The sequence below is a fragment of the Pongo abelii genome, chromosome 14 (genome assembly GCF_028885655.2).
Source record: "Pongo abelii isolate AG06213 chromosome 14, NHGRI_mPonAbe1-v2.0_pri, whole genome shotgun sequence".
Lineage (NCBI taxonomy): Eukaryota > Metazoa > Chordata > Mammalia > Primates > Hominidae > Pongo > Pongo abelii.
In genome coordinates this window covers 44,645,329-44,660,183 of record NC_071999.2, presented here as the reverse complement: position 1 = coordinate 44,660,183, position 14,855 = coordinate 44,645,329, and the positions used below count along the sequence as shown (strand labels likewise).

General features: G+C 35.8%; 1 protein-coding gene across 4 annotated transcripts in view; it reads right to left on the bottom strand.

Moving 5' to 3' along the window:
- COG6 (component of oligomeric golgi complex 6) overlaps positions 1–12,455 on the bottom strand; it is a 140,319-nt gene extending 127,864 nt beyond the window's left edge. For 2 of the 4 annotated variants that reach the window (XM_009248593.3, XM_009248594.3), the window contains exons 1-4: positions 12,209–12,418; positions 8,553–8,696; positions 7,178–7,249; positions 2,885–2,943 (exon numbers count right to left, since the gene is read on the bottom strand). In XM_009248593.3, coding sequence (XP_009246868.2) covers positions 2,885–2,943; positions 7,178–7,249; positions 8,553–8,696; positions 12,209–12,361 — 428 coding nt within the window. In that variant the 5' untranslated portion in view covers positions 12,362–12,418. Of the gene's footprint in view, positions 1–2,884; positions 2,944–7,177; positions 7,250–8,552; positions 8,697–12,208 lie in introns of all 4 variants that reach the window. The other 2 variants (XM_002824197.4, XM_009248592.3) reach the window with 2 other exon arrangements.
- Positions 12,456–14,855: the final 2,400 nt, after the last annotated feature.

Here is a 14,855-nt window from a genome sequence, read left to right as displayed (position 1 = left end):
AATGACACCTAACAGCAGACTAAATATTTCCAGTGATTTAAAAAAAAAAAAGCTTTGAAGAACTAATTGTTCAAATTGTAAGGGATAGAAAATTCTTGCTTATCGTAAGTCAAAATTTGCCTAAATTTCTCCTTTAAAACTCAGTTCCAAACTCAGCAGCAATACATAATAAAATTTAGCCTTTTTTAAAACAGGAGAGATCATCAAATATTTGAAGACAGCCATCATGTCCCTCTTAGTCCTATACTTCTAAATAAACAATTCTGTTTTTTTCAACTCTACATCATTTTTGAGACCCTCTATCATCCTATTCACCTCTTGCCCAGCCCCACTTTTTCTTAAAAGCTTGATTCTGTTGATACCTTACACTTAACATTCCATACTTTGTGTCATTCACAATTTTCCAAGTAAGTTGTCTATATATACACTAAAGTCTGATTAAATGTTAAACACAAAAGGATTGGATTGAAGGTGCTCTGAAAAGTACTAGAAACTGACTTATAGGTCAACATCAAGTAATTAGCCACCAATGTGGGGGGTATGACCGTTTATCCAGCTATAAAATACAGAATGACAATATCAACAAGATAAAAGGGAATTTGAGGCCAGACTTCCTAAACTTAATTTCTACCCAGGCAATTTGCAATTCTATAAATCTGAGGACAACATCAACTTGCTCTCATTTTGGCTTGCAAAAATCACAAAACGGGTAAAAGTGGATTTTAGTGAAAGAGAAGGTAGTTCGTAAACAAAAAGGGGATTAAATGCATGAAATTATGATTAAGCTTTTATAAAGCTTTGATACTTAGTTTTTTTTAAGATTTTTCTCTGGCATGAGGAATAAAATCAAGAGACTATTTTATTTGGTATTCTACCTTTCAACTAGTCTTAAAATTGTGCAATATTTTTATATTTTCCTGCTGTCAAACTCTTTTTTTCAAACAAAATCTTACATGGAATCCTAATATATTAAACAAGTAAAAGTGAAATTGCTCTCACTAAAATTAGGGTGAGAGAATCTGACTTCCAAAATTCCATTATCCTTCTACATCTTGCACAGAAACCCTGAGGTTCAATGAACTGCGGTTTGAAAGCCACACGTCTAAGATAAGGTACATGTTCAATATCCAATAACGTACTTCCTATATGTGTAAAGAAAATGTTTTCTTTGTTTTGAGCTATTAAAGATAGTATTTTTTAGATGATATTGGTACATATATTTTATTTTGCTAATTTTGTCACACTTTCTCCATGTTTTTATAAGACAGAAAAGTAAGTTACATTGGTTACCATTTTAACTGCAATGGATCATTCCAGTTGATCTCTGAGTCCTTTGTAGCCCTAAGACCCATGATATACTTTTACACAAGTAACTTTACACCTCTGCACTCTTTATAATTTCCCATTCATCAGTCTTAGTCTGAAGAGAATTGTGTTAAGAAGGATTAAGGGCTCAAGATAAAAGAATGTCAAGATCAGTGGATGTAAAACTAAGGGGTTGGGGGTCATTTGTACTTGCCGTTTTTGGTCTAGGGCAGTGTTTTTCAAACTCTTGACTATGACCCATAATATTAAACCATTTAAAACCATTACAGAAACTGAAAGAAAGGCTTCACAAAATAATATTCACTCAAACTATTTTTACTTATTTATTTTTTAGAGACAGGGTCTCCTTCTGTCACCCAGGCACTATCATAGCTCACTGCAACCTTGAATTCCTGGGCTCAAATGATCTTCCCACCTCAACCTCCAGAATAGCTGGGACTTCAGGTGTGTACCACCATGCCCAGCTACCCAAACTATTTTTTATTTTATTTTATTCTATTTTTTAAGGCTAGCTATGATCGACTTAAATAGTAGTAATGATTGATAAATCATAATTTACAACTCATTGATCTTGACCTGAACTATAAAAAAATAGTAGTTGGATCAGGAGTCACAGACTTTTTCTGTAAAAATCTTGATAGTACATATTTTAGGCTTTGTAGGCCACATATGGTCTCTGTTGTAACCACACGACTCTACTGCAGTAGGGTAAAAGCAGCCATAGACAGTATGTAAACACAACAATAGCTGTGTTCCAATAAAGCTGCATTTACAAAAGCAGGTGGTGAGCTGGATTTGGCCTGTGGCCATAGTTTGATGACCTGTGGTCTATACTATAGTATACTGACCTACCCCAAAATCAGCAGTTAAAGCGGTAATATCTCCATATTACTGATGAAATACCTAGAATACTAAAAGGTTTAAGTGATGTACCCAACTACTGAGCAGGAGACAAGTATACTGCATCATAATATAATGCTTCTCCCCCTCTATACTACTCCACACGAGAGATGCATTGTTAATGAGTTTTAGCATAATTGCTATGAGTTTTAGCAATACTGAACACAACACATTACACAAATCCATATTGTACTCACCTTTATTCACTCACTCACTCATTCAATCAACCAATAGTATACCTATTGTATAAACTACAAGGAGAATTTATACAATTAACTCTTAATTATACCAGAGAGGATATATCATAGCTTAAAAATAAAAGACAATGATTGTGAAAAAAAAATTAATAAAACTATTAAAAATCTGAAAGCATTTACATTTTAAAAAGCAATCATTTCTGAACTCCACAGCAAACAATAACGATACATCATCACCTCTCTTCCAAAGAAGGAATAATCTCTCAACCTCAATATCAAGTTTAATGCTCCTAAACTACTGTCTTTATGCTTAAGTTACAATTGGGTAATATAATAGTTTAGGACCTTATGAACCATGTTTTTTATTATTCTGCTTTAATTTTGATTTGGAGTTATATATAATTTTCTTTGACTCCAATCTCCAAATTATTGAAAAGGTGGTTGTATGAACAAAAACTTACCTTTCAGATTGAAGCTTAGTGGTTTTTACTATTAAATCTTGAGTCTGTTCCTTTGCTGCCTAAAATTATAAACATATCTAATATAAGTAAATTCCAATTTTATTATATTTCAGAAAACAAATACTACTGCTTACTAAAATTTAGACAAAACAAATGAGATCACTCTATGGAACTCAAAAGCACAATAAAATGAAATACGTAGATGTTTCAAGGCTCATCCACTGCAGGAACACACTCAATTCTTAATATACACATAATGCTAAGGCTTACAAGAAAGAAAAAGGTATCCAGATACTGACTAAGAACTTAATAGTTCATGATGCTTTTCAGTGCAACAGAAGCACTGGAAGAACAAGTTAAGAATGAAGAACACGACTTCAGGTATGGACACGTTGAACTGAGATACCATGCGACCTTTACATGGGGTTGTTAACTAAGTCACTGAAATGCTAGTGTGGAGCTCAATAGAAATGTGTAAGATGGAGGTAAAAGTTTGAAAGTTGTAATATACAAACTACCTGCCATATAAGTTTTTGGTGAGGATCAGAGCTAGCCCCATCTAAAGGACACAAGGCTGTTCCTAACCAACTTTCATTCTAAGCAATTCTCCCTTCCCTAAGCCAGAGTTGAAAGGATCAAGAGTGAAAAGTCAATTAAAAAAGCATTTTATCCAAGATTAGAAAACATTCATGAAGTGGCTTTAAACAAAAGACAATGAGATTCTCTCTCAAATATCTGAACTAGGGAATATTTACAAAAATAAGGCAATAAACAATAAGAAGAGAAGCAAGTAGTCATGAGCCACGTAGAGAAATAGGGTCTGTGCCTTGAAGAAATATTAAATGAGCCAGAAAGATGCATAAATTAAGTCATTAGTAGAGAAAAACACATAAAATAGAAGGTGAGTCAGTCTGTTAAAGAGAAAATACCAGAGCAAACACCTGAAGACACTGGGTCATTTTCATGTTGGAATACCACAATAAAGAGTTAAGCTTCTGCTGCTTTCTTTCTTTCTAGAGCTTTCTTTCTAGGTTTCTTTCTAGAGCTGCCTTAGACCTAGACACCTCCAGTTCTGGGTTCTTAGAGGCCTAATCCTCTACAAACTCAAGACTGTGAGGGAAATTCTCTGTCTTACTGCTTTCTAGGTATCCTGTCAATAACAGAGCCTGATTGCCACCTCAAATGAAGCTATTTTGAGTTTATGTTCCCAAGAAATAGATTTTTTAAGAAAACGATTTGAACCTAGATAATTCTGCATATCCCTTTTTTTTTTTTTTTTTTTTTTTTTTTTTAAAGAGACACGGTCTCACTCTGTCACCCAGCCTGGAGTATGGTGGTGCAATCTTGAGTCACTGCAGCCTTGATCTCCTGGGCCCAAGCAATCCTCCCACCTAAGCCTCTAGAATAGCTGGGACTATAGGCATATGCCACCACGCCTGGCTAACTTATTAAAGGTTTTTGGTAGAGATGGGGTCTTACTATGTTGCCCAGGCTGGTCACAAAGGATCCTTCTGTCTCAGCCTTCCAAAATGCTGAGATTACAGGTGTAAGCCACCATGCCCAGCCATTTCACTGACTTTTAAGGAATGGAGCTCAACATGATAGCTCCCAAGGTACTCTTTTGGAATTATTAGACTGCCAATAAGTTCTTCAAATGCTCATACTTCTTAAACACTAAAGTTCCATTTCCACCCTTGTACAGTCTTGCCTTATGCAATTTTTAAAATATAGTATCCCCTCAAGTCAAAGATATATTTACATTTTAATATTTCTGAAAAAAAGAATGCTTCACAAAATCAACATCAAAAAACATTTACTAGCTTTTTAATCTAGTCATTACTGAGGGTGCACCTTACAATCAACACCGTTTATTAATCAATGAAATATGATACTTTAGCACAATGTTATATAATAAGAATTTGCAAATATTTTTTGCATATTTCCTGATTTTTTCATTTATAAACTATGGCAAGAATTCCAAAGTAATATTTAATAATATTAATGAAGATTAACCTCAATCTCCATTTATCTTAAATGTTAAAGATGACTATTTCTGAATTAATAATAAACATATGCATCTAAATGTAATTTATCCAAGAAAAACCACAAAGGTGGTTTAACATTATATGTTAACATTAACATATATAAAACAACTGATTACATTTTTAAATGTTTTCTAATAATTTCTAAAAGGTGACATAGTCAAAGCATTTCAGAAAATATTAAATAATTAAATGAATCATTGTAACAACATTCTATAAGAAAAAGGGAGAGTGAGGATACTCTAAGAAATACTTTTCTTTATGAATAACTTAAAAATATTAAAGTTGATATTATGAATGTATACTATTAGAATTCCAATAGTGCTATACCAAATAAATTAGCTTTAAGCAATATTTTAAGGAATAAACAAAACTTTCAAAATCATGGACCTCCTACTATTAGAAATGATATGTGGATCAAAAACAAATGTAAACAATAGGCAGTATCAAATATTTTTAAATATTCAATCAAAAAGCTATGAGGGAATCTTTTATATGTGATAAAAATGTTCTGTATCTTGATTATAGTTGTTGTTTCATAGGCATATAAAACTGTCAAGCCTATCAGTTTGAACACTTTGAATGGATGCAGTTTATTACCATTCATAAATTATTCCTCAATAAAGTTGATCTGAATAAAGAAAGAAAATAGGCCCATGCCACTGTAGAAGAAAAAATAGGATGTGAGGTGGGTGCGAAAAAAATATAAAGGACTGGCCGGGCACAGTGGCTCATGTCTGTAATCCCAGCACTTCGGAAGGCCGAGGTAGGCGGATCACTTGAGGTCAGGAGTTCGAGACCACCCTGGACAACATGGCGAAAACCTGTCTCTACTAAAAACACAAAAATTAGCCAGGCATGGTGTCAGGCGCCTGTAATCCCAGCTACTTGGGAGGATGAGGCAGAATTGCTTGAACTCAGAAGGTGGAAGCTGCTGTGAGCCGAGATCATGCCACTGAGGATAGAGCGAGACTTGTCTCAAAAAAAAAAATACAGAAGACAAAACAAAGAGACACTTTGGTTGTAATTTAAAATATTTATAAATTGTTTGAAAAATAGCACAAATAAAAATACTATGATCTTTTTATATTTAAAACTCTATATGATGAAAAGTATAAAAACATAATTAAGGATACAAATTAAAAAATAAGAGATACTACCACTAAAAATCAGAAACTGAGTAGTCTAATATAACAAAGCATAATGTTATTTAAAAAACACAAAAGTACAATATAGAAAACCTTATAAAGCATAATTTGAGAAAAGGCATTATGTCATGGAAGCTAAAAGAGAAGAAAAGAAAATAAAGTTAAAGAAAAAGAAGGGTGAAACAAAATCAACCACTGAGGAATAAAGTAAATATATGCCAAAAATGTGAAATGGCCATTAATAATTAGTTTATATTATATAATTATTTAAATAGTCAAATTAACAAATATCTAAATATTGGACTAAGAGACAATAAACATGCCAATAATATCTGATAGATTAGTAAGAATATCAAAATTTAGACAAGACCAGAAAAGATAAAATTTCAGAGAAACAAGAAATTAACTAGTTCTGCAAACTGACGATGCAAGTAGCCTGTGATTAATCTGTAGAATATGCATTAATGATTCTTCCTAGAATCACTGTTGATGTCAATCGTTCCAAGAGACACTTAGAGATATAAGCTCACTGTTAAAATGTGAAGGTGGTAGACATAATCATGATTGGCCCTTAGGAGGAAACTATTCTATGTACTATTCCAAAATTAGATGAATGAGGGTAATTAAGTCAAATGCTGATCCTGCTGCCAAATTATAAGTTTAGGATTGCTTTCATTAAAAGACCTAAAAGTATACATATTTTCCCAGAATTTTTTTAAGGTTATGCATAAATCAGAATTAAGCTGGGTCTTTATCAGGCACAGCTTTAGTGTGAAATTATTCCTAAGGCTTCTTACTAAAAAAAATCATTACTCCTAGATTTCTAGAATATTATGGAATTGAAAGGTTTATCAAAATTCTACGTAGTTAGCTCTGTACTGGCTAGACCAAAATATAAATGCTCTAAAGTTAATTGAACAATATTAATAAATCATTATCCAAAGAAACACAAAGATAGCTACAATTTTTAAAAATAAGGATTATATTTATACCCAAATTTCCTACAGGGCATTATGGATTAGATATCTACACATTTTGTCAACCTAATAATTTTTGAAAGTTTATAGCAGGAACTATGCCAAAATCTAGCCATTATATAATACCTGTAGGCGACTTGTCATATCTTGACAACAGTTGCTCATTGCTTGAACATCTTCGCTTATGCTTTCAAGTTCCTGAAAAGGAGAAAAGTAACATAAAACATCATATATACAGTAAGAAGAAGATTCTCTTCTCTTAGCTAAATCCTTATTTTAGTTACATAATTTTTTATTTTTTTGGTCAAGGCATGACAAGAGATCCTATATTTAAAATTGGAAATGATTAAAAAGAATAACATCTCGTGTTAGAAAAAATGTAAAGAAAATAGTCCATTCCTTTTAGAGAATATGACCGCAGGAAAATGGCAAACGCTTTATAAAACTGAATATCCCTTTATTGCTAGTGTTACTCAATTGCAGTTATTCTTATTGATGTTCAAATAGTCCTATGTTTGGCCAGTAGAAGAATCCTCTTCACATTAGCTCCAGAGTCCTTTTGACATGTATCCAATAGTCTCAGATAGCATCTTTGCTTTCTGATACTGGTAAGATTGTTCCTTTTAGTAGGAAATGATGTTTAAAAGAGCCAGGCATGGTGGCACACACCTGTAGTCCCAGTTACTTGGGAGACTGAGGTCAGAGAATTGCGTGAGCCCAGGAGTTCGATGCTGTAGTGTACTATGATCACACCTGGGAACAGCCACTACACTCCAGCCTAGGCAACATAGCAAGATTCCATCCCTAATGTAATTTTTTTTAAAAAATCCTTTCCAAATTATTAGTCTTCAGTCAATAAAAACCTACCAAGGTGTTAAAAACAACCTATTTTTATTGAACTCTCATTGAAACCATGTGCAACACTTCCATAACTCACATAGAAATATATTAATATTACAATGTATTAAAAGTTAATAAAATATTACATAATAAAGATATAATAACATAAATAAAATTTATTTTCACTCTATGGTGAGTAGACTACACTCTCAAGTATGATGAATCATTATTAATACACTGAAGTTACTGATCTTAATCTGAAATTTTCATATTTTGGGATATAGTAAAAGTAACTCAGTTCTAATTAATCTCCAGTAGAGAAGTTGTTATCCAAGAGAGGTTTATGCAATGAGGGGATATTTCTATTGGAAAGCCATTCAGGGAAATGTTAATTTTTTTGTTAAAAAAGCTAAAATTCCTAAAATAATCTTCTAGAACAATGTTAACTTTCTAAGAATTAATATTTGTGGAAGTCACAGATTCATAAATCACATTAATACAAATAAAGACCCAGATGCAGCAAGAGAAATTAGCTAAGCTTTCTATCTGGGCATAGTATACAAATAGCAAATATATCAACCTAATTCAAAAAAATACTTAGCACAGAGCCAGGCATAAGAGTAAGTTCTCAATATATGCTAAATGAAAAGAGTTTACATACCTCCTTCACTTCCTTGAAAATGCTTACAAATTCTTCATTGATGGCTAAACTTTTACGTTCAATATCTCCACGTAAATTTCTTCGAGTCCGCAGACTATTTTCAACAAAAAAGGTTGAAAGTGCCTTGAGAGCTTCTAACATCTCCTATATAATTGGTAACAGAAGACAGTTACTGGAACTAATTTTTAAATGGTTTCCTAATCTCAAGACAAAATGTAATGAAATCATTTTCAAATGATTTGTTTTCATTAAACAATCCAAAAAATATTGAATGACCTTCAAATTACTGAAGCATGCTTATTTCCAGAACACAATAAGGGTATATACTTACTTGTGTATAGTGTTATATATATAAGATTATTCATTGCAGAATTGTTTGGAATTGCAAAGACTAGAAACAATATAAATGTCCATCTAAAAGGGATTGGTTAAATAAATTATGATATACCCATTTACAAAAAAAAAAATCTTTACGCACTTACGTAGTATAAGCTTTGAGATATGTTAAGTGAAACATCAAGGCGTAGAAACAGTTATAATACCAACAGTTAAAAACTTAAAAGGAATATATACATGCATACTTACTTGTGTATACCTAGTTGACACATATATAATGTACACATTAACTATCTCTGGAACCATCTATTTAAGAATAAGTACTGGAATCCTCCAGGCTAGAAACTGAATAACTGGAAGTAGAACTTGGAGAAATTTAAAGGGGAAGGCCTCTCTGAGGTGACTTTGAACTGAGGCCTCAGTGGTAGGTAATAGCCAGTCATGGGGACAAAGCCTTCCACACACAGAGCAAACAATGAGTACAAAGACCCTAAAGCAGTAGAAGGAAGGCCACTATGACTGAAGTTATGAGAAATTATTACGATTTTAGGCAGGGGAGTAATGTAAGACGATTTATATTTATAAAACTTTATTCCAACTTTGTAAGGAAAATGAATGGTAGAGGGGTACAAGAAAGGAGGTAGGTCAGAGAAAAAACTAAAATAATCCAAGTATGGTTTGATAGTGGCTTAGACCAAGATGGCAGTAGTACAAACGAAAAAGAGATATTCCAAAACATGGTACGGTGGCTTACACCTGTAATCCCAGCAGTTTGGGAGGTCAAGTTGGGAGGAAAGTCTGATGCCAGTTCAAGACCAGCCTGGGTAACATAGTGAGACCCCTATCTCTACAAAAAAATCAAAAAATTAGCCAGGTATGGTGGCACGTGCCTGTAGACCCAGCTACCTGGGAGGCTGTGGCAGGAGGATCGCTTGAGCCAGCAAGATCAAGGCTACAGTAAGGCCGTGTTCTCTCCATTGGACTCCAGCCTGGGCGACAGAGTAAGACTTGGTCTCAAAAAAAAAAAAAAAAAAAAAAAAAAGATATTCCAAAAATATTTTTCAAAGTAGAACCTACAGGATGTTTGTGGATTTGACAGGAGACGTAAAAAAAAAAAAAAAAAAAAAGTGACAAGAATCCAAAATTATTCATATGCTTCTTGCTTGACTGGGTAAATGGTGATGTTCTTTAGTGAGAGTGGAACCAGTTTAGAGGAAAAATCAAGAGTTCCGCCCATGTTAAGTTCTATGACGTCAATCAGTATCCAATTGGAGGTATAGTATAGACAACTAATTCTACAAATCTGGAGCTCAGTAGATGTCAGAAACAGAGTTATAAATTTGAGAGTAATCATGCTTTTTCTACTTAAAACCATGAAAGTACAAGATTTTTCTTACAGAGAGAATATGAATGGAAGAGAGAGCAGAGAACCAAGCCCAGGACATCCCCATAGTACCCTAAATTCTGCAGATATACATTTCTACACCTCCACTACTGTATATTCTAGTAGGCTTACCTTTTCATGTTTCTGTTTGTTATTTTGAAATATTGGCTGGATTGACAAAAATAGTAAAGCTATTTATATAAATTCAATTTAATATTTCAGAGGAAGCAAAAATATGTTTACAACTATAAATACTTACCGTACAGAAAAAAAAAAAAACCATAAAGTGAAGCAGTTTCTTTTGACTACAGCCTTGAAATGTCCTAAGGTCTGGTTCAAAGAAGTAATCAGTAATGTTGAATGAACGAAATCACAGACTCGGATGCAAATTACAGTTCCACCAGTTACTAGTTATATGACAACCTAGCTGCACTCTCTCCATGCTTTATTTCCCTCATGGTAAAAAGAAGTTCATTTGGGGGCGCAGTGGCTCACGCCTTGTAACCCCAGCACTTTGGGAGGCCGAGGCAGGCAGATCACCTGAGGTCAGGAGTTCAAGACCAGCCTGACCAACATGGAGAAACCCTGTCTCTACTAAAAATACAAAATTAGCCAGGCGTGGTGGCACATGCCTGTAATCCAAGCTACTCGGGAGGCTGAGGCAGGAGAATCGCTTGAACCCGGGAGGCAGAGGTTGCGGTGAGCCGTGACTGCGCCATTGCACTCTAGCCTGGGCAACAAGAGCAAAACTGTGTCTCAAAAAAAAAAAAAAAAAAAGGCCATGTTATCTATATTAGAGCAAGTAGCAGTCTTAAATGATATAATATCAATATGAGACACATTAAACACTTCATAAATTTTATGATAAAATTAATATTTGTTAAGAAACAGTAAGTGCCAGGCTCTTTGCAAAGGACTTTACCTGGAGTCTCTCACTGAGTCCTCAAATAACAACCATGAGAAAGTTACTAGCAGTATTCCTAATTCCTAAACAGAAGCTGAGATTAGTGAAGGGACTTACTCGAATCATAATGCACACATTTAGTGGTTCTATCTAATAAGTGGTAGCCCACAGAGCCCTAATTTCTTATTCATTACATTGCAATGTTACTTTTTTACATATCGGAATCAAATTGTTATCGACAGCTTATTTTCAGTTACCTACATATTCACCTATAAAACTCTCTAACTTTGACATATGTTCTTCTTTATGTTACACTGTCATGACCAATTTACCTAGCGACTCACAGAGACAGAAGAGATGGCTGGGTATGTGAGGAGCTGTAAAGTCCAACTTAAGTTTCAGGAAGTACTTGGGAGAGCATGCGGTCAGTTTATCTTCTAAAGAAATACAGCCTGAGCCCACAAATCATAGCGCTTGGCTCATAACAAAAACTAGGAGATATGAGCTCATTTCAGCCACGGGCAAAGGTAGTTCTTTCGCACTGCAAATTATTGCAATTGTTGTCACTTGTCGGTGGAAACGCACCCTTATCCCTACCACTGCTCTCTTGGTCTCCCGACGCCCATTCGCGCTGCCTTATCTTGGAATCTGCTCTTCTGCATCTGTTTCCTATCCAGTCCTGTGCTCTCCTCTTCTCTCCCAGCTCACACAGCCAAACGCCTCCGGGGGTGTTTGGAGGACACTTCTCGAGGCGCCACAGTTCACCAATCCCATCCAGAGAGCCTTGAAGGCACCTTTTCAGGTGGAGAGAACACCCAGGAAACCCCTTCGCTTTTCCGGAGGTTGCTGGGGCTCCCCCTTCTCACCCCCCGACCCGGCGCCCGCAGAGCAGCGAAGCCTGCAGGGGGGGTCACTCGCGGTCCCTCTGCTGCCGGGACGAGGGAGACCGCAGTGGGTCCCTGACAGACGCCGCCCCTGGCCCGGCTCAGCCCCGCGGGAACCTCTGTCTCCGGCCCCGCCAGCCCCGGTTACCTTGTCGTTGTCCAGTCGCGTCTCCAGGATCTTATGCAGCTTGCGCGACAGCGGGTTGCTGGTCGTCGCCGAGGTCCCGCCTACCCCATTGTTGAGGCCGTTGGCAGCCCCGGTCGCAGACACTGCGACCACTTCCCCGCTGCCCTCGGCCATAGCGCTGCGCGTTCCGCCCCCTGCTGCCACCTCAGCCAGGCAGGGACGGCGGCGGCAGCGCCAGTATTGCGCATGTGCAGATCGACCGCGCATGCGTATCGGCCCCGGAAGTCTCCGCCGGGCAACCCTGCTTGGGCTTCCAGAAGCGTGAGGGGTGGAGAAGATGTGGGGGGCGGGACAAGACCCTCAGGTAGGAGGAGAAAATTTATAGGATTAGAGAGGACTTTGAAATTATGAATCTGCGACCTTCTGAGCTAATTAGATGACAATCAAATGTAATATGTAAAATACACCAAGACTTGTGCCTGGCATATACATTCAATATAAGTTAACTGAAAGTTTAAATTAAATTTGCCTTATCGGAATTTATTTTTTTGAAAATTATTTATTGAAGGCATAGTATGTGCCAGGTACTCTGGTAGGCATTGGAGAATCTACATTGTGTGTCTGAAACAGACAAAGCTGTTAACAGATGTTATTAGGTTGTGATGAGTGCTCAGGGCTTGAAGTAGCACAGTGAAAGAAAATGAAGGAAAAGGCCCACGTCACTCAGGAAGGTTTGGAGAGGAGTTGACGCTTACACTGAGATTTGAAGGAGAATCAGAATGTGAGGAGAAATCATTCCCAGGCAGAAGAAAGTGTGTAAGTGTACAGGCCTCAAAACAAGATGAACTTGGCCCTAACACAAATGGACCAGAGCCCATGTAGCTGTAAAGTAATGGATAAGAAAGTAACAAGTTGAGAAAACTTCCCAGGAAACTCTGGAAAACAAACATCATTGGCTTTTTTTCTTTCTTTTCTCAGTTTTTAAAATTTGGATCAAAATAAAATCGCTGGGCTTCTATGAGTTATTTGTCAGAAACACTATTTGGCTCTTGTCGTAAATTTTCCTTGTTTCATATATGTCTATGTACATAGTTATATTGTATATCAGACTTAAGGGAAAATTACCTATTACACAGGTCACATAAAGAAAACACTGACAAAAACCACTCATCTCTACTCTAATGAAGAAGAGAAGGCTCAACTATCCAAAAGAAAAAAATATACAAAAAGCAACAATATCTAGGTATGAATTCAACAAAAAATACAGAGAACCTAGATGAAGAAACTTTAAAGTGCTACTGGGAGAACATAAAACTTAAAAAAATGAAAAAATATTGTTCTCTTCAACAGGAAGACTCAATATTGTAAGATGTCTTTTCTCTTTCACAGATAAATTTAAGTTCAGTGTAACCAAAATTAAAATATCAGAAGTTTACCTAAGGTGTACATATCCAAATGAATTTGTATATATACAAAGCAATAATATAATGTAGAGTTTGCAAATATGTACAATTAAAAGGAATGACAATGATAACATGCCAAGTCAGGAGCGGTCATGAAATACCACATATTGTATGACTTCTTTATGTGAAATCTCTCAAATAGGTAAATCAATAGAGATAGAAAGTAGATGAGTGGTTCTGGGAAGAGGAGTGTTGGGAAGAGGGAATGGGGAGTATCAGTTCATGGTACAGGTTAGTTTTTGGGGATGAAAATACTCTAAAGCTAAATTGTGGTGATGGTTGCACAATTCTGTAAATATACTAAAAACCGCCGAACTGTACACTTTAAATGAATGAATTGGATGGCATGCAAGTTTCATCTCAAAGCTGTTTTTTAGGCCAGGTGTGGTGGCTCACACCTGTATTCCCAGCACTTTGGGAGGCTTAGGCAGGGGGATCGCTTGAGTTCAGGAGTTAAAGACCAGCCTAGGCAACATAGCGAGACCCTGTCTCTACAAAAAAAAAAAAAAAAAAAAAAAAAACGAAAACTAGTCGAGTGTGGTGGCATGCCTGTGGTCCCAGCTACTTGGAAGGTTGAGGTGGGAGTATCACTTGAGCTCAAGCTTGCGGTGAGTCATAATCATGCCACTGCCCTCTACTCTAGCCTGGGTGACAGAGCAAGCCCTATCTTAAAATTGAAAGAAAAAAAATAAAGCTGTTTATTTTAAAAAGTAAATTGGAGGTAAATAGACAAAATGTTTAAGTAATAAAAAATACAAATTTATATTGGTTTTTAAAAACTTTATTGAGATATAATTTACAGGCCATAAACTTCACCTGTTGAAAGTATAAAATATGACAGCTTTTAGTTCATTTACAGAGTTGGCAAATATCACCATCATCTGATTTTAAGACATTTTCATTACTTTAAGAAGAAAACTGTACCCACTAGCACTCCCTATTTTCCCCTCTCTACCACCCTAGGAAACCACAAATCTGCTCTCTGTCTCTATAGATATGCCAGTTTGGACATTTCATATAAACAGAATTGTACAATATGTAACATTTCATGCCTGACTTCTTTCACTTAGCATAATTTTTCAAGGTTCATCTATTTTGTAGCTTGTATCAGTGTTTCATTCCCTATTATTGCCAAATAATAATCCATTATATGGATCTCCCATATTTTATTCATTCGTTTGTCAGATGGCTATTTAGGTAGTTTC